General features: G+C 39.8%; 1 protein-coding gene across 1 annotated transcript in view; it reads right to left on the bottom strand.

The window, feature by feature from the left end:
* Positions 1 to 19,084, bottom strand: part of NSF (N-ethylmaleimide sensitive factor, vesicle fusing ATPase) — a 153,436-nt gene that overhangs the window by 19,686 nt on the left and 114,666 nt on the right. Inside the window, exons 16-17 of the mRNA XM_066363119.1 lie at positions 18,183 to 18,249; positions 15,742 to 15,821 (exon numbers count right to left, since the gene is read on the bottom strand). Coding sequence (XP_066219216.1) covers positions 15,742 to 15,821; positions 18,183 to 18,249 — 147 coding nt within the window. The remainder of the gene's footprint in view (positions 1 to 15,741; positions 15,822 to 18,182; positions 18,250 to 19,084) is intronic.

The raw sequence follows: 19,084 nt of genomic DNA, 5'->3' as shown, positions 1-19,084 counted from the left end.
TGTTCATTGATTACTTTCTCATATGTGCCTTGACCGTGGGCCTTCAGCAGACCGAGTAACCCCCTGCTCAAGCCAGCGACCTTGGGTCCAAGCTGGTGAGCCCTGTCCAAACCAGATGAGCTTGCACTCAAGCTGGCGACCTCAGGGCCTTGAACCTGGGTCCTCTACATCCCAGTCCGACACTCTATCCACTGCGCCACCAGCTGGTCAGGCGAAACCTATATGATTTTATTAACCAATATCACCTCAATTGTAGGAATATGCTATGAAGACTTGCAGAGTTAAGGTAAACAATTAGAGACAGAGAGGTGCCCTTAGGGCAAAGGCCCTGAGCAGAGAAGAGTCCAGGGGCCTCTCTGACCCGTACTGGAAACAGTGCGTGCTGGAAACAGCAAAACAGCAGGATAAGATTCAGTAACAGAAAATGTTTAGGCTCTCAGAACAGAGATTAGAAGTCAGTATGTTCCTTGTCCTTTATTTCACCCCCTGAAAACTTCTGCTGTCTGCTTCCCTGAGTTATTTGTACTGGCTAATAAATATCTGAGTAAGGCTGGGGACGGGGCTTTAGTCCTTTGGTCTCCTGACAGGGGCTGTTGCCCCCCCCTGGCCCCTCAGAGCATATCATTTGGCCTCCAAGCAGTTCATTGTCACTGGGACAAGTAGTGCCCCACGTGAGGTACCAGAAGAAGTGACCTCCCAAAGCCTGGCAAAGGAAAAGGACAGCCGCTCATCCCATTTGGTAAGGGACACAAGCAGCAGGGGAAGAGCCCTTGAATGCTGTGGCAAGGTCACTTCTAGGGCTCAGGCCAGGGGATTTCCCTTTCCCCTCATCTCTCCTTCATCACGGGGAAGTCCCTTTACCCTGAGCACTGGAGTCTCAAGTTACAGCTACAAGGACTCCTCCAGGCTGCAGGGTGTTGGACTGGAATTTAACCGCCCTCTTGCTCACTATCTGACAACAATGCCCTCGGTATCCGAAGGAAGGAAGTTCAGACTTAGAAGACTGGGAAAACACTACCAAGAGGATGGTTGAAGCAATCGGGACAGGATATGAAATGACTCCTTGGGATTGGAAAGGGCTTGTAAAAACTCTTCTCACCACCTAGCTCGAACCTTAGACCAGCCCCTCCCCTTAGGTATTTCACTGACCCTAACCAGCAAGAAGTAGCTACGGAAGAAGAGACCTTCATCCCTTTTCCTTAAACAACAAAAAGCTGGAATGTTAGGTTTGGGTCCAAGACTTCTTTAAGTCCACAGCCCCTTTAAAAACTCAAATTCCCCTCACCCAACCCTCCCCTCCCCTTAAGCAACTCCCCCCCATCCTGGGAAGGTTCTGGGAAGTGTCCTTGGGACAAAGACTTCAGCGGGGACCTGAGGGTTGGGAAAGGGAGACAGTCTGTGACCAAGGCTACAAACCTGTTACAACTGTGGGAAAGAGGGACATTTTCAGAAAGATTACAGGCAGAGCCTAATAGCAACTATGTAACTTGGCTTTTGTGTGTGCCCTGAGAGGCTAATTAAAACTCAATCTATAAAGCGTGGACCTGGAATGCTGAGGTCGCTGACTCCAAACCCTGGACTTGCCTGGTCAAGGTACATATGGGAGTTGATGCTTCCTGCTCCTCCCCCCTTCTCTCTTTCTCCTCTCTAAAAATGAATAAATAAAATCTACAAAATACCACATTAAAAAACAAAACAAAAAAACTCCATCTAAAATTTCCTTATAAAGTTCCACCAAAGCAGACTGTAAAAAGCCAGTATGTTCAATTACTATTCTTGTGTTTATGCAAATTACCAGGCCAAGTTAAAACTAGACATAATACTGTAAGTAGGATAATCTTAATTTGGCTCTTTAAAAAAAACAACAATTTAATTTACTGAGTAAATTCAGGGAAAAAAAAAGAAGAAATCAGGTCATTTAAATATCTGAAAGCCTTCTCCTAGAGACCTGGGAACTACTGTAATCCTGAGAATAGAAAACTTACTAAAAATACTGTAAAATATAAAACTATTCCAAATGTTTTTTTTAACTAGGTGATCTAGAAATACATTTGATATCACTACTAGTTTAATTTAATTAATGTCTTTTAAAGTTCTTAACAAAAAATGATTTCCCCAGGTTTACAAACGATTCTTATCTCTGTTATGTCTTCTAAAATACGTTTGTTTGCCAGTGAAATAACCTGTTTCTGAAGGTCACGAAATATGTTCAAATATGTTCATAAAAGTATCAATCTAAAATTGCTAATTACTTAGTCCTCACTGAAAGTTAAGGTTTTTAGAAGTTGAAATGTTCTGATTAATTAGAAAGAAATGATATAGTTTTAATGATAAACGGTATAAGGTACAGAGATCCTTTTGAAAGGAAAAGAAATTAAGTAAGTTCTGAAAGCTAGTCATTTCTGAATAGATAAGAAAGTTTATGAAAGTTGCAGAAGGTTTGTGTAAGTTTCAGAAGGTTTGTGCAAATTGTAGAAAGTCTACAGAAAAAATAAAAAGAGAAGGAACTAAGAAAGTAGACAAAGGTGACAAAAGGAAAAAAAAAAAGGAAGGACTTTAGAAACAGGATTGCTCTGAGAAGACAATAAAAAGGAACATCAGAACATTCTTAGGGGCCTCAGGAGCTTGAGGAATTCACCCAAACTAACAGGTACTGCAGAAAGAGCCAATGGCCTTCCTAAGCCCCAACTACACAAACAACAGAGGAGGAGTCAGGAGGAGAGATTCACCCACATAAACAACTGTAAAAGGCTCCTTTCACTCTTAATTTTTTGAACATTTCCTCATCTGGATTTACTGCAGCTGAGAGGCATTTTATACCAGTTGAGCAACAGCCTAAGCCTCTCATATTGAACCGGGATATATTAGCTGGCCCTGAATAGCCAAATCCAGTCAAATTGCTAACCTGGGCGTGAGAGTATGTTGCAATTTTGTCATCAACAGGTCCTCCTCGGATACCAGCGAGAAATGTGAATCCTTATCATGAGTTGGCATCAGCCCCTAGAAAGCAAGGTGGTTCCAGAGATCCAGATCTGATAGTGAATCCATCTCCGGAAATGACCCCGAAAAAGAGGACACCTAACTCACTCCCAAGCACGCAGGGAGTGCCTGACATCACCTGGGATACGTTAAAACAGGCGCCCCCAAACTACTGTGGGCTGCATGCGGCCCCCTGCCGCACTTCCGGAAGGGGCACCTCTTTCATTGGTGGTCAGTGAGAGGAGCACTGTATGTGGTGGCCCTCAAAGGTCTGAGGGACAGTGAACTGGCCCCCTGTGTAAAAAGTTTGGGGACCCCTGCCAGGTGTGCTGAAGTTTTGCAAAATACAGACATGCCTGAAACCCCTAAATACCTGTTTCTCTCTATGCTTGCCCCTCACCTTCCACTGCAACCAGCTAACCATCTTACTCTCTGTTAATCTTTACTAAAACAAAAAAGGGGGATATGCAGGAATATGCTAAAAGACATGCAAAGTTAGGAAAACAATTAGACAGTGAGGTGCCCTAGGGTGAAAGCCCTGAGTGGACAAGAGTCCAAGGGCCTCTCTGACCCGTACTGGAAACGTACATGCTGGAAACAGCAAAACAGCAGGTTAAGATTCAGTAACAGACAATGTTTAGACCAGGGGTCCCCAAACGTTTTACACAGGAGGCCAGTTCACTGTCCCTCAGACCGTTGGAGGGCCGGACTATAAAAAAAACTATGAACAAAACCCTATGCACACTGCACATATCTTATTTTAAAGTAAAAAAACAAAATGGAAACAAATACAATATTTAAAGTAAAAAATAAGTAAATTTAAACCAACAAACTGACCAGTATTTCAATGGGAACTATGGGCCTGCTTTTGGCTAATGAGATGGTCAATGTGCTCCTCTCACTGACCACCAATGAAAGAGGTGCCCCTTCTGGAAGTGTGGCTGGGGCCAGATAAATGGCCTCAGGGGGCCGTGTGCAGCCCGTGGGCCGTAGTTTGGGGATCCCTGGTTTAGACTCTCAGAACAGAGATTAGGAGTCAAGATGTTCCTTGTCCTTTACTTCACCTCCTGAAAACTTCTGCTGTCTGTTTCCTTGAGTTAGTAACTGGCTAATAAATATCTGAGGAAGGCTGGGGATGGGGCTTCAGTCCCTGAATCCGCTGATCAGAGCTACTGCCTCCCCTCGGTCCCTTGGAGCATTTCATCTGGTCTCCCAGTAGTTCATAGTCATGGTGACACCCAATAAATTCAATAAAAAAATAAAGTTTAAAAAAGGCTAAAGTATAGCAATTGATATTTAAAGAGGTTAACATTCAGACATTTGGAGAAACTGAAGCCTTTGATTTCTTATGAATTCCTATTCTGCCCTCTAGTGAAACCGAACATGCTACATGAAGCCTGAGACAAGTAACTATATATGAAACACATCCTTAAATTCCCAAGTATCGGTTAGTATGTAAATAATACATCTGCTGCCTGACCAGGCGGTGGCGCAGTGGATAGAGTGTCGGACTGGGATGTGGAGGACCCAGGTTCGAGACCCCAAAGCACAGGCTCATCTGGTTTGAGCAAAGCTCACCAGCTTAGACACAAGGTCGCTGGCTCAAGCAAGGGGTTACTCGGTCTGCTGAAGGCCCACAGTCAAGGCACATATGAGAAAGCAATCAATGAACAACTAAGGTGTTGCAACAAAAAACTGATGATTGATGCTTCTCATCTCTCTCTGTTCCTGTCTGTCTGTCCCTATCCCTCTCTCTGTCTCTGTAAAAAAAAAAAAAAAAAAAAAAAAAAAATGAGGTTAAAAAATATAGTATACATAGACCAGCTTAGTGACATTATACATAGACCAGCTTAGTGACAGGCAGATTCACTTAACTCTGTTAGGCACACAGCAAATTAGTAGGAAGGGTTGGAATGAAGGAACTTTGAGTTATGCTAAGTTAAAAATGAAAATAATAGGCCTGGCCTGTGGTGGCACAGTGGATGAAGGGTTGACCTGGAACCCTGAGGTTGTTGGTTAGAAACCCTAGGCTTGCCCGGTCAAGGCACATATGACAAACAAGCAGTGAACAACTAGAGTGAAGCAACCATGAGTTGATACTTCTCTTCCCCCCACCTTTCCTCTCTCTGTAAAATCAATAAATAAAATCTTAAAAAAAAAAGTATACACATTGTTTTTATTTTTCCTGTTTATAAAGTATTAAGTTCTTATGATAGAAACTTTATAAGATACAGAAAATAATAAAGTAGAAAAAAATCACCTATAACCCTACCATCTAAGTCATAGCGGATGTCTTTAAGATAGAGAAATACTAGAACTGCCTTTGACTTTTATTTTTAATTCCATTCTTTTAAAAAAAATTTTTTATTTATTGATTTTAGGGAGAGGAAGGAAGAGAGACAGAAACATCAATCTATTTCTGTATGTGCCCTGACCAGGAATTGAACCGGCAACTTCTGTGTATCGGGACAATGCTCTAAAAGAGGCATCTGGCCAGGGCTTTAATTTCATTTTTTTTTTTAAATTTCCTTTTTTGGCCCCGGCTGTGTGACTTAGTGGATCAAGTGTTGTTCCAGTGCACTAAGGTTGCGAGTTCGATCCCTGGTCAGGGCATGTACAAGAAGCAATCAATAAGTGCACAACTAAACAGAAAAACAAAGTGAGACAGCAAGTTGATGTTTCTCTCTCTCAACCCCCTCCCTTCTCTCTCTCTCAGATCAATGAAAAAATTAAAAAAAATTTTCTTTTTTGTATGTTTTAAATGAACATCATCTTATAAAATAATAGATATATTAGACTATTGGGAGGATGAGTTCAAATCTTTTTTTTTTTTTTTAAAGATTTTATTTATTCATTATAGAGGGGGGAGAGGGAGAGAGAGAGAGAGAGAGAGAGAGAGAGAAGGGGGGGAGGAGCAGGAAGCATCAACTCCCATATGTGCCTTGACCAGGCAAGCCCAGGGTTTTGAACCGGCAACCTCAGCGTTTCCAGGTTGATGCTTTAAACACTGCGCCACCACAGGTCAGGCTTTTTTTTTTTTTTTTGTATTTTTCTGAAGTGAGAAGCAGGGAGGCAGAGAGACAGACTCCCGCATGTGCCTGACCAGTATCCACCCAGCATGTTCACCAGGGGGTGATGTTCTGCCCATCTGGGCTGTTGCTCCGTTGCAACTGGAGCCATTCTAGCACCTGAGGCAAAGGTCATGGAGCCATCCTCAGCGTCAGGGCCAACTTAGCTCCAATGGAGCCTTGGCTGCAGGAGGGAAAGAAAGAGACAGAGAAGAAGGAGAGGGGGAAGGGTGGAGAAGCAGATGGGCGCTTTTCCTATGTGCCCTGGCCAGGAATCAAACCCGGGACTACTATCACATGCCGGCTGAAGCTCTACCGCTGAGCCAACAAGCCACGGCCTGGGTTACGTTTTCAAAAAGTTTGAAGGCCATTACTATAAAGGCAATCATGATGAACAATTCTGGCATACTTGCTCTAGTCCTTTTTTCTCTATAAGTGAAATCACGTTATAAGAATAATTGGACTGTCCTGGCAGGTTGGCTTAGTGGTAGAGCATCGGCCTGGTGTGCAGGAGTCCCGGGTTCGATTCCCGGCCAGGGCACATAGGAGAAGCGCCCATCTGCTTATCCACCCCTCCCCCTCTCCTTCCTCTTTGTCTCTCTCTTCCCCTCCCGTAGCCAAGGCTCCATTGGAGCAAAGTTTGCCTGGACGCTGAAGATGGCTCTGTGGCCTCTGCCTCAGGCGCTAAAATGGCTTTGGTTGCAACAGAGCAACGCCCCAGATGGGCAGAGCATCGCCCACTGGTGGGCATGCCGGGTGGATCCCGGTTGGGCGCATGCGGGAGTCTGTCTGACTGCCTCCCCATTTCCAACTTCAGAAAAATACAAAAAAAAAAAAATACAAAAGTTAAGAGAATGGATTTAAATTCAAGTCTTTGAATTCTAACTCCTGTGTTGTTTATACCGCCAATGCCAGTTCCATGTATTGTTATGTGGAATTTTCAGAATATCCATTCAACAAATATTATCTTCTGTATAGCCTAAATAGGTTAAAAAGAAGGAAGAAAAGAGGGAGGAAAGGAGGAGGGAAAGTGGAGGGAAGGAGGACAGAGAGAGGGAGGGAGTGAGGGAGGCAGGGAGGGAGGATGAGAGAGAAGAAAAGAGGAAAAAAGGAAGGGAGGAAGGAAGGGAGGAGGGAAGGGAAGGGCAGGGCCATTCAGACAGTCCGGAGCCTTCCTGGTGAAAAGCTCTCTTTCCATTTTCCAATGCAAGGGCTACAGAGGATTGTCAAGATAAAGATGTGGTTATAGACCAAATAGTGACTTAAAAAGATCAAGGCCTGATTCCATCTTCATTCTAATAACTATCAGGACCATTTTTAATCTTCTTTTTATTGGTTCTTCTTACCCAACAGCTGTCATGCCATGTAGTATAAACCCCTAGGGCAGGCCCTGGCCGGTTACCTCAGTGGCAGAGTGTCGGCCTGGCGTGTAGGAGTCCCGGGTTCAATTCCCGGCCAGGGCACGCAGGAGAAGCGCCCATCTGCTTCTCCACCCCTCCCCCTCTCCTTCCTCTCTGTCTCTCTCTTCCCCTCCCGCAGCCAAGGCTCCACTGGAGCAAAGTTTGCCTGGGCACTGAGGATGGCTCTGTGGCCTCTGCCTCAGGCGCTAGAATGGCTCTGATTGTGGCAGAGCGATGCCCCGGATGGGCAGAGCATCGCCCCCTGGTGGGCGTGCCGGGTGGATCCCAGTCGGGCGCATGCGGGAGTCTGTCTGCCTCCCTCCCTGTTTCCAACTTCAGAAAAATGCAAAAAAAACCCAACAAAACAAAACCCCTAGGGCAGCTCCAAAGATCTGTGTACTTTATTTTGGGGACAGGAAGGTAGGAAAGAAGCTGTGAAATACTATTCTGTTCCACCTTGAGTTAGGAGAAGGGGAGAATTTATTTATAAGTAACAGGTGGTTGCAGGAAAAAAGCAAGTAGGTGGGCCTGTCCCTGGAGGCTGAGGACAAGTGTAACGGTAGTGTCCTCAGAAATCTCACAGTGTGGGCCCTCCCTCCACTCCTTACTCTGTTGAGCTCTGAAATTTGTCTTTACTTCATTTTCCTTTTTAAACTAGGATCCCCAACCCCCATGTTTGTCTTAGGACTTAGGAAGCTTTTAAATTTCAGCAATGAGAGATGGAGAAACAAACAGGGTGACCCAAATTTTTTTTTTTTTTTTTTTTTTTTTGCAAATGAGGTAAGTTGTGCCTGGGCACTCCAAGCTGGAACTCTGAACTCAACTTTCCATGAAAAATGTGCTATATATTATTGTTAGACCCTTTAGTTTTCTTGTCTTACAAGCTAACGGTTCTGTGGACTATATCTAAAGGAACCTCTTTTCTTTAAAACAAAAAATCAGAAAAATACATTTCTAGTTCCACACAATAGTCATGTGTGTGTGTGTGTGTGTGTGTGTGTGTGTGTATGTGTGTGTGTGTGTGTGACAGAGACAGAGAGAGGGACAGATAGGGATGAACAGACAGACCAGAAAGGAGAGAGATAAGAAGCATCAATCTTCGTTGTGGCACCTTAGTTGTTCATTGATTGTTTTCTCATATGTGCTCTGACCGGGGACTACAGCAGACTGAGTGACCCCTTGCTCAAGCCAGCAACCTTGGGGTTAAGCTGGTGAGCCTTGCTCAAACCAGATGAGACCACGCTCAAGCTGGCAACCTTGGGGTTTCGAACGTGGGTCCTCCGTGCTATATCCAATCTGACGCTCTATTCACTGTGCCACTGCCTGGTCAGGCTCCACAAAACAGTCTTAACAAAATTCTAGACCTTCTAAGAAATTTGAAACAGCAACAAAACAGGAAGAAATAGAATCTTAGATGTCAACCACTGGGCCCAAGCAATGGGAATATTCAAATCAAGTAGAACAAACATCCATTCCCTTTTTGAAGATCTTGGGATAAGACTCTGTGAATCAGTTGTTTACAAATGGCATTCTCTATGAACAATGGCATACTCCTACTTTTTAATAACTCTATGCTTTATGCCTTACACTGGTGTAGTCCACAGTTTTACAGAGAACTTCACTAAACATTATCTTAGCTGGCCCTCAATAGGGTAGGTAGAACAAGAGGAATTATCTCCATTTTATAGATGAAGAAATAGATACAATTTATAGATGAAGAAATATATACAATTCTGGTTATATAGCCAGAATATGACTGAGCTAAGACTCAAACTCCGGTTTTATGACTCCAAATTCAATACAAAAAGTAAGTTCTGCAGAGATGGTACTCATAACTAGATTCATGGCACTATGGAATACTCTGGTTCTATAACCAACACTTTTCTAACACCAATATTGTATCACAATAATATATTTAAAGAAGACATTCTGGCAGTGAGAGAATATTCTACCTCAGAAACATCAGCATTTTTGTGATGATTAAAATTAAGATATTTAGTTTTGAGTTATCTGAAAATGATATATGTCTTATTTTCTTGTATTCATTAATACTTATTATAGAGGTGCTCTATCAAAAAACAAACCCTGCTTTGAAAACATGGTTTTATTCAGCAAATATCTGTAGCTATGTTTTAGAAAAGAATTCACCATATTTCTTTTTTTTTAATGTACAGGTATTTGAGATTTTTCTTCACATACAGTTATATGCTACTTATCGACAGGGCTATGTTCTGAGAAATGTATCACTAGGTGATTCTGTTGTTGCATGAACATCAGACTATACTTACATAAACCTAGAAAGTACAGTTTACAACTGCAATTGTATGTGCTATACTTTCCTACAACTAGCAGCACAGTAGGTTTGTTTACATAGGTATCATTACAAACATGTGAATAATGCGTTGTGTTACTATGTGATGGCTATGTAACTAAGCAAAAGGCATTTCTCAGCTCCATTATAGTCCTATGGAACCACTGTGGTATATGTGGTCCATCACAGATCAAAAAGTTCTTATGCAATGTATGACTGTATATGTACTACATATGTTTGATTTACACAGAACTCTGTAAGGCAATCTATTATTAAGCAAAGTACATTTTTAGAGAATTTTCTAAGATATAGTAGCCATTGCTTGTCACTGAATAAATAGAAAAACTGGCCCACTAATTTGTCAAGCACCCTTATAGCTCTTTTTTTCAATGAAGTTCAATGCAAAAGTCACCAAACACTACATCAGTGATTACAATTAATGTGTCTGGCAAAATGACTAAACCTCTTTCCTAAAGTAGTTATATATCTTATTGAGTCATATTGTAGTCATTAGCCAGAGTTAATTTTGAACAGATAGACGGGGAGATACTCATGTTTAGGCCTGCACAATTTGGATTCTCTTCCATTATCTGCTTATTTCACTAAAGCAACCCTAAGCTTGACGAGTTGCTTAATATTACCAAGACTTCCTAATAACATCTATGAAGTAAGAGTATACGAAGATGTCATATAAGGATTACATAAAAAGCAGTCTAGAGACTGGTAATGTTAAGAGGAAATCAATGGAGAAACGAATATGTCTGCCTGAGTTTCCATCAGGGGTTTACAGTTTCTTTTTGATTCCCACATTCTGCCCATTCCAGCTCTAACCCTCACTTCTTTCTTATTAAGTAATATTCCTACATACCAGAGGAGTGAGGAAGTTATTTTTTTCAACAACTTTATACTTGAGCTAAAACTCTAACAACTGTTAGGTCTGAGTTCTACTTCAGGAATATTGCTATGAATTTGTGATCTTTTGCAAAAGTGTACATTTTCATAGAGTCTTACAACTGGTATGCTGCAAATGAGTTTCAGGTGGACTAAGATATCAATCCTCATCTGCCCTTGGGGAGGCTGGGGTTGCTGTATGTCTGGGCAGTTGCGAGTGGCCTCATACCTTTCCCCAAGTACATCAGATGCTATCATTTTCTATGGGCCATGATCTGAAAATGGTTGGGAAGCACCGAACTGAACAAGGAATGGTTCTCCACAAATTACAGGGCTATCCGGGCATATACAGAATGTGGTGTCCCAAGCTGATTCCCCAGAATGTCAAGTAAACCTAGCATTAGAGCAGTCAGGTCAATGGGCTTAACTACTCTCACACTTGTTGAGAAAACTGGGCAGTCATGTCATTTTACAGCCTGAGGAGTTCCTTTTCAGGCACTTTACTCTGTCTCTCCCACCCTCGCCCAAAAAGGAAGGCACCAGAAACAATCCGAGAGGAAACTAATAAAGTGGCCAGTACTGCAGGTTGCAAGAAGGTTTACCTGGGCTAACCGCTTCACTACTGCAGCTTCCTTGACATTAAGACTAAGGCTTTTATCCTCCTGATGGTGAAAAGCGCATTCCCCTCAACTTCCATAAATCTGTGTAACTTGAAAAGAGTCCCAGTGTCATCAAGTAAAAAGCCGGCTTTAGGACTCTCACTGGAAGGAGGGGTGTCTTCAAGCCTCTCACTGCTAAGCCGGACATTTCCTAACACTGGACAAATTGTACGTCCAGCTCAGGGAGGGTGAACTGCAGTGGTCTTTTACCCTCCAAGCCAATTGTTAGCTTTTCACAGGAATCAGCAGGGAAGCACATGTGAAACCTCTGTGGTGACGGTGAGCACCCCCATGCCTTGTGTGACTCTGCATGTAGATGAAGCAGGCTGGGAGCTTTCTTAGCTGCTGCTGCTGAGTTCTCAGAGCAGCCCTTTTCTCTGGCGTGGCTCCCTGCTGAGACAGCCCTTTTCAATTTTTCTATCCCCCCTCGATCTCTTCTCCTGCAGAACACAGGGAAACTTGATTGAAATAAAGACCTAGGGAACATGTTTTATTTTCTCCTGTTCAATCCATTTTAGAAAAGCTTTTAATTGCTTTTAAAAAGATGCTAAACAAAATGTGATGATGTTTTTCAGTCTTCATGAACTACAGCTACCACTTTTTATACTTTCAAAGGACTAATAAATCAATCATGAAATTAACTCTCCAGCTAAATTTAAAGCAAATCCACTGAATACTAGATTCATTAAAAATCTATGCATTTACTTAGAAAAATTTTAAATTCAAAGAAAATTATCCTAGTAACTGAAATGGGACTTGAATTTTTCGTCCTACACTGAAAATCCAAGACCAAAGCAATCACAAAGGGAAAAAAGGAAGGCTTGTGAACCAGTTTTAATAAGCCAATTTACAACGAGTCATATTGTACTCGTTGGAAGGGGGTGGGGGAGGGGGAGAAGTAGAAAAAAGAGTATCTTGATACATAACAACATGGTGCCCCTGAAGCGATCCTTTTATTTGAGCATGTGCACACATGCACACAATTTTTCTGTGTGAAAGCTGGAATCACAACAAATGCAAAATTAAGGATTCTGTGACTGATATTATTACTTTATTGTACACATGTACAGTTCCTTTTTTTTTTTTAAAAGAAAAATGCCTGCAACTTTTCTGTTTTCTTGACAGTGATTAAAAAACCTAACTACTTCTATACTAAGATGACAAATACTCTTTACACTGGATCAGCCTGAAAATCTCCCCTTATTTTCCTAAGAGAATACAAACTAATTTTGAAAAGCAAGGTGAAACAAAGAAAGTATATTTTTATTTTGTTAAATCTATGCCAACAAGAAATATTTCAAACATGAATTTCTTCTGCCACTGATTCACTAGGAGGTCATCCAGCAGTCCAGGGCAGAACCACCAAATTCTGACTAACGGTAAGCTGGTGTTCTCTTAAATGAGAATACCTGCCATTTCTAATCACGAAAACAGCCAGATCTTTCTTTTACTTCTACATATTCCTATAACTTTCCTTTTCATTCCTTTTTAATGATCCAATTCCTGTTTCTAAGAGTTCTCCCAGGCTGGGCCACCTGTCCCGGGTGCTCGCGCCTAAGTCTAGCTCTTTATATAATCCTATTTTCATCATTTAAGTAGCTCCTGGAACCATTTTTTTTTATTGAGATATATTTTACATAACATAAATTCAGTGATTTTTCCATGGTTTTTGGTATATGCAGATATGTGAAATCATCACTACAATCAATTTTAGAACATTTTCGTCACACAAAAAGCCTGTACCAGTTAGCAGTCACTCTCATTCCCCCTAGCCAGGCCCTCCCAGTCCTAGGCAACCACTCACAAATCTACTTTCTCTCCACAGATTTGCCAGTTCTGGACATTTCATATAAACGAAATCACACAACATGTGGCCTTTTGTGACTAGTTTCTTTCACTTCGCATAATGTTTGCCAGGCTCATCCATGTATGAGCACTTGGTTCTCTGTATTGCCAAATAATATTCCATTGTATGTACTGTATATATTATTCTATTTGATGAACATGTGGGTTGTTTCCATGTTTTGGCTGCTGTAAATTATGTTGCTATGAACCATCATGTACAAACGTTTGGGTGGGCATATATTTTCATTTCTTTTGGGTATATACTTAGAAGTAGTATTGCTGGGTCATATGGTAACTATTGTTAACCTTCTAGGAACTGCTAGACAGTTTCCAATGACTGCATGACTTTTATATTCCCGCCAGCAGTATTAAAGGGTTCCAATTTCTCCATATGTACTTGTTACTATTTGACTTTTTTGATTACAGTCATCCTACTAGCTATGAAGTGGTACCTCACTGTGGCTTTGATTTGTGTTTTCTTGATGGTTAATGATGCTAAGTATCTTTTCATGTGCTTATCGGATATTTGAACTTTACTTATATTTTAATCTTTTCACTTTAAATCATGCCTTGCCAAATATAAACTACAGCAATAGTAAAATAGTTAATCCCACCAAAATGAGGGGACAAAAATACATATTTTTGAATAGCATAAGATAATGTTCCTTCCCTCAAGAATCTCACACAGGCCCTGGCCGGTTGGCTCAGCGGTAGAGCGTCAGCCTGGCGTGCAGGGGACCCGGGTTCAATTCCCGGCCAGGGCACATAGGAGAAGCGCCCATTTGCTTCTCCACCCCCACCCCCTCCTTCCTCTCTGTCTCTCTCTTCCCCTCCCAAGGCTCCATTGGAGCAAAGATGGCCCGGGCGCTGGGGATGGCTCCTGGGCCTCTGCCCCAGGCGCTAGAGTGGCTCTGGTCGCGGCAGAGCGACGCCCTGGAGGGGCAGAACATCGCCCTCTGGTGGGCAGAGCGTCGCCCCTGGTGGGAGTGCCGGGTGGATCCCGGTCGGGTGCATGCGGGAGTCTGTCTGATTGTCTCTCCCCGTTTCCAGTTTCAGAAAAATACAAAAAAAAAAATCTCACACAATTATTTTTACAAAATAATTGCAATTATTCCTAAGTGTTTAATTAAAATGTCGCAGGCCATTTGTTCATAAGTCCTCTTTTTATTTCTATTAGTATCTATTTTGGATTACAAATAATTATCAGCTAGCTATAGAGTACTTAACAATGTAAAGGACAGGTAGTTTGAAAAATACCATTGAAAAATTATTCTTCTCTCTTCTAAATGACTTTTAGCATACATTCTTTTCAGGTGAAAACTAAATATTACAAAAAATAAACTTAAATGCCTGGAAAAAGTCTCCCAATCTCATACATTTTAAAATGTTGACTTCATAAAAAGGATGTTTTGGTATATGACATACTTAGATACTGGGGTTATTTGTTTTTGTTCTAGCAACTTTAGATATATCTATTTAAATATTTATTAAAGAAATTAGAGAAGGGAAAAATATTCTCATTTCTCCAACCTTATCCTTAGTATAAGCTAAAACTCCAATTACCGGGAATGCTAGTTTATAGAAGGATGATTTTTAAAAATCCTTCCACAATGCAAATATGTAATAAAATGTCAAGATTGTTTTAGGTTATGTTTCCTTTCCCTGTTCTAGAAATTTTTTAAAAATCTGAACAAGTCCTTTCCTTTAGGTATAACACACACTTTTAATAGTTAAATTAAAAATTAATTTCCCAGTTTAATATTATTTTGCATAAAGTGTAGTTTATATATAGTGTAGTTTATATATTAACTTCAAATCTGAGATTCCCATAAAGACATGAAGATGTTTTTCAAGTTAATACTTAACTCCTTTGTATCTGCCTTTGCTTGGCATTTCTTCGAGGTTACAGCACACAGAATTAATCAAAAGAAATTGTGTCTTATGTCACAGCCAACATGGTCTGGCAGCCTCTATATAATTAATATATTTAACCAACCCTCATAGGTTAGTTTTAAATGTGTTGAGTTATCACAATTACCAGCCTCCAATAGCCACATCAGTAAAAAGGCAACCACATGAACCAAGATCCTGCCTATAAACTCACACCTGAACTAGGCCACATGCCACAATAAAAATAACTCAAATTCATCTGTAAAAATCTGAAAAAAAAATCTATCTATAAGAAATAAATTTTCCCAAATAAAAATTCTTAGAAGAACCTATGAAATGACAAATGAAACAAATGAGAACATGTATTGCGCCCCTTTCACATTAGTATCATAATCTCTCATAGGAGATAAAGGGGGGGGGGGAAGATGTATAATATGATGGAGAACTTATGAAACAAAACAGAATACTAATTAAAACTATGTCATTTTGAAATCTTCAGAAAAGGAATGAAAAACTTCTCTGATTAAGATAATCATTTATCCTAAGACAGAAAAAGACTAGACCGGATGACCTTTCAAAATCCCTCAACAGGATTTTATATGATATGTTTATGATAACCTACTTATTTAGCGAGAGTGCACCATTATATGTAATTTACTGAAAAAACTTTGTGAAAATGTTCCTTATATTATTTTTACCTGAGGAGGAGCCTTTTTCAGTAACACAAGAAGAGCCTGTAGTACCAGATTAGAAAATCGAGGGCCAATAGGGACATAATCTGGAAGAGAAACATTACTCTGTTTAGAATTTTAATACACATATGCACATATTCCAAACATTCAGATTTTTATATGTCAAGAGCAAACACAGTTCTAAAAACAGTCATGCAACTAACGATAAGAAAAAAATATCTTCAATAACTTGAATGTGTAAAATATTATATAAGAACTCTTATCTGTAAAATTTTTTAAAAAGCTTCTAAATATGCATTTTAAGTTCATTCAGATATATTCAGAGATAGATGTTTTCAAGGGAGAAAAAAATTCTAGATGTATTTACTAAGCATTTCCAAGGAATTGCTACACAGTATGGCAATGAATTAAGTACACAGGCAACAAAACGCCACAGGACAGGGTAGAGGGGAAGACGGCAAGTGGGAACAATGTAAAAAGTACTTCAACATAACTGAAAAGATGTGAGAACCACTAAGACTGGTCCTCAGATGGTAAAAAACAAAGAAGTTTCTTTTTTTTCATTTTAAAATTTTATTTAGAAAATTAACTTTCTAAGAGACATTTCACCTGCTAAATTTCTACCAATCCTTCATTTTGCACAAATGCCACCTCCTCAGTTTTCTCTGCACATTGCATATGCACCCTTCCCTACGCTTAGAGCTACCTCAGGCACCAGTCCTCTGAAGTCAAAAGTGATTCTTCCCTTTTCTGATTATCCAGAACAATGGCACATTCTACTTTGCATTAATTTTTGCCAATATATGTAATAACGACAGACGGCATTTTATTTTTCTGGGACCTAATAATTCTAGCACAGTAAGGGCTCACCAAATGCTTGTTAAATAAATGAACAAACAAGTACAGATAATAACTCCATACAAGTGAAAATATACTCCAAGGGCACACATTCCTGACATAGTAGTGTTGCTATGACCACACATCTCAATTGTGTTTAGATAAAGGAATTTACACAGAGCTATGAGTATGTGCCTAAAAGCTTTTAAAGAAATAATCCTATAAACTGGGCTGAGATGTATCAAAAATAGCAAACCAAAAGCCCAGGTCATTAGATAAAACTATCAAATTAGAAAGACCTCATATATACCTGCTCTGCTTTATAAACAAATTTTGCCTTAGGAAACAGGAAAATAAAAAACAGAGGACCTAAAGCAAATATGAAAATCATGGGAAGAATGTAGTCAAAACAGTTAACTTAAAATCATTATTACACCATTATGGATAGCTTAAGGAAGAAGAGATTAATGGGGTGTTAGATAGTATTTTCAGAAGTTTAGTAAGTCACCAGGTGGGTTCAGTTTCTACAGAGTTTATTACAACCTCCTGAGCCACTGTTATAATAAGCTTATTCCAGATTTATCTAATTTTTACAATGAAATAAAATATAAGAGTAATACTTTTCTGGAATCTATTTGTAGATTATGCCTTCTGAGTTGAGTGCAAGGACTGTTTTACTCATCTCTGTACTCTGTAGGAATGCACTTAAACACAGGAGATGTTTAATAAATATTTTAAAAAGTTACTATAGAGCACTTTTAACTTTCAGAGTGTTTTCAATAGCATTATCCCATTTTGTCTTAAAATTACTCTATGAAATAAGTAAGGAAGGGGATACAGTCTCCGTTTTAATAGAACAGAAAACTGAGGTAACAAGAGAGCTTGCAGCTTCTGCCCCAAGTGTTATCACTCCAATCATAAACCCTTCTTTCATTAGTTCTGTCAAAGTTCCTAAGTGGAAATTCTGATCTATAGGCAGTAAATATACCCACCAACAAAAATTACTAATTATTTATTATGGGAAGGGAACTCTGTAGAACAGTGGTCCCCAACCCCCGGGCCACGGACCGGTACTGGTCCGTGGGCCATTTGGTACCGATCCACAGAGAAAGAATAAATGACTTACATTATTTCTGTTTTATTTATATTTAAGTCTGAACGGTGTTTTATTTTTTAAAAATGACCAGATTCCCTCTGTTACATCTGTCTAAGACTCACTCTTGACGTCTGTCTCGTAAGTTCGACAATTATATTTAAAAATACCAGTTTTAACACTGGTCGCATAATTTTATTTTGTGCATTTATCCGTCCCACCCTAAAAGCCGGTCCGTGAAAATATTTTCTGACATTAAACCGATCCATGGCCCAAAAAAGGTTGGGGACCACTGCTGTAGAAGATACAAAATATTATGAGGCAGGAGTCCTTACAAGAAAGCAATTTATAATGGAGTTATAGTCATAAGACATACTTTACATGAATACCATCACTGACTAGAGAGAGATGAGGTAATGTATTATTTCCTTAAGACAAAGAAAGGTATTTTTATTGCCTTATAGTTATAAATACCCACTGTGGCAAAGACAGTACAATGGCAAATGTTATGACTCACCAAGCAGTCTCTCAATGTCATCTACAACTACACAACTGAGCTGGGATTTGTAAGCATCATCAAAGATCTGGAAAAAAGCAAAACCATTTATTATTATTATTATTATTATTATTATTATAGAATATACTGCTCTCCATAATTATGACAATTTCCAACAAGATAAAATTCAGTTAATTTGAGCAACGCTTAAACAAAGCACAGTAAAACACCAATATTTCAGACTACACTAAATCAGAATTTAAAAGATAATAGGATTTTAGAACTAAAAGGGATTCCTGCAATTTAAGAATGAAAAAATCAAGGCCCAAAGCAGTTAAATGACTTGCCTAAGATGACACAACTGGATCATGGCTGAGTTATACCTGGGATGCTGAGAACAGACAAATCCCATTAAGTTTATATCAAAGGTCTCTCCTATCTATGTCAGAAGCATGGCTTCAGTGTTGTGGCTCAAGAGTTAATGAAGTCACACGAATATGTAAAATAAAATTAGATGTCATTTTATTATCTGTAAGAACTGTGGCCCTGTTAAGCAGGAATAACACTGAAAGAACAAAAGCTTGTCAACTCAAATCAGACCATAATGATCAAAGTGTTTACAAAAGAATTAAAGTTGGGTATAAAGGAGCAGATAGAGCTGATTCTATCTTTAGAATCAGACAAGAGATAATAAATAATAGTACATTGTCTTATGACAGCAAAATAAATGGAAAGCAAATCAAGCAGTGAAGGAAGTTGTTATATCCTTATCAGGATGTAGCAATTTCAAGCCAGATAGAAGAATTAATTTATGAATAAGTCAAATGTAAGCACCGAAGGCCTGAGACCAGCCTTTTTGTAAATGTTTGGGGTTCCTTTTCTAGCAACTATAATTGGGGCTCAGTGCATCCAACTGGTGTCAT

This window comes from Saccopteryx leptura, chromosome 2 (genome assembly GCF_036850995.1).
Source record: "Saccopteryx leptura isolate mSacLep1 chromosome 2, mSacLep1_pri_phased_curated, whole genome shotgun sequence".
In the NCBI taxonomy this organism is placed as follows: Eukaryota; Metazoa; Chordata; class Mammalia; order Chiroptera; family Emballonuridae; genus Saccopteryx; species Saccopteryx leptura.
This window is presented reverse-complemented; position numbering and strand designations above follow the sequence as displayed.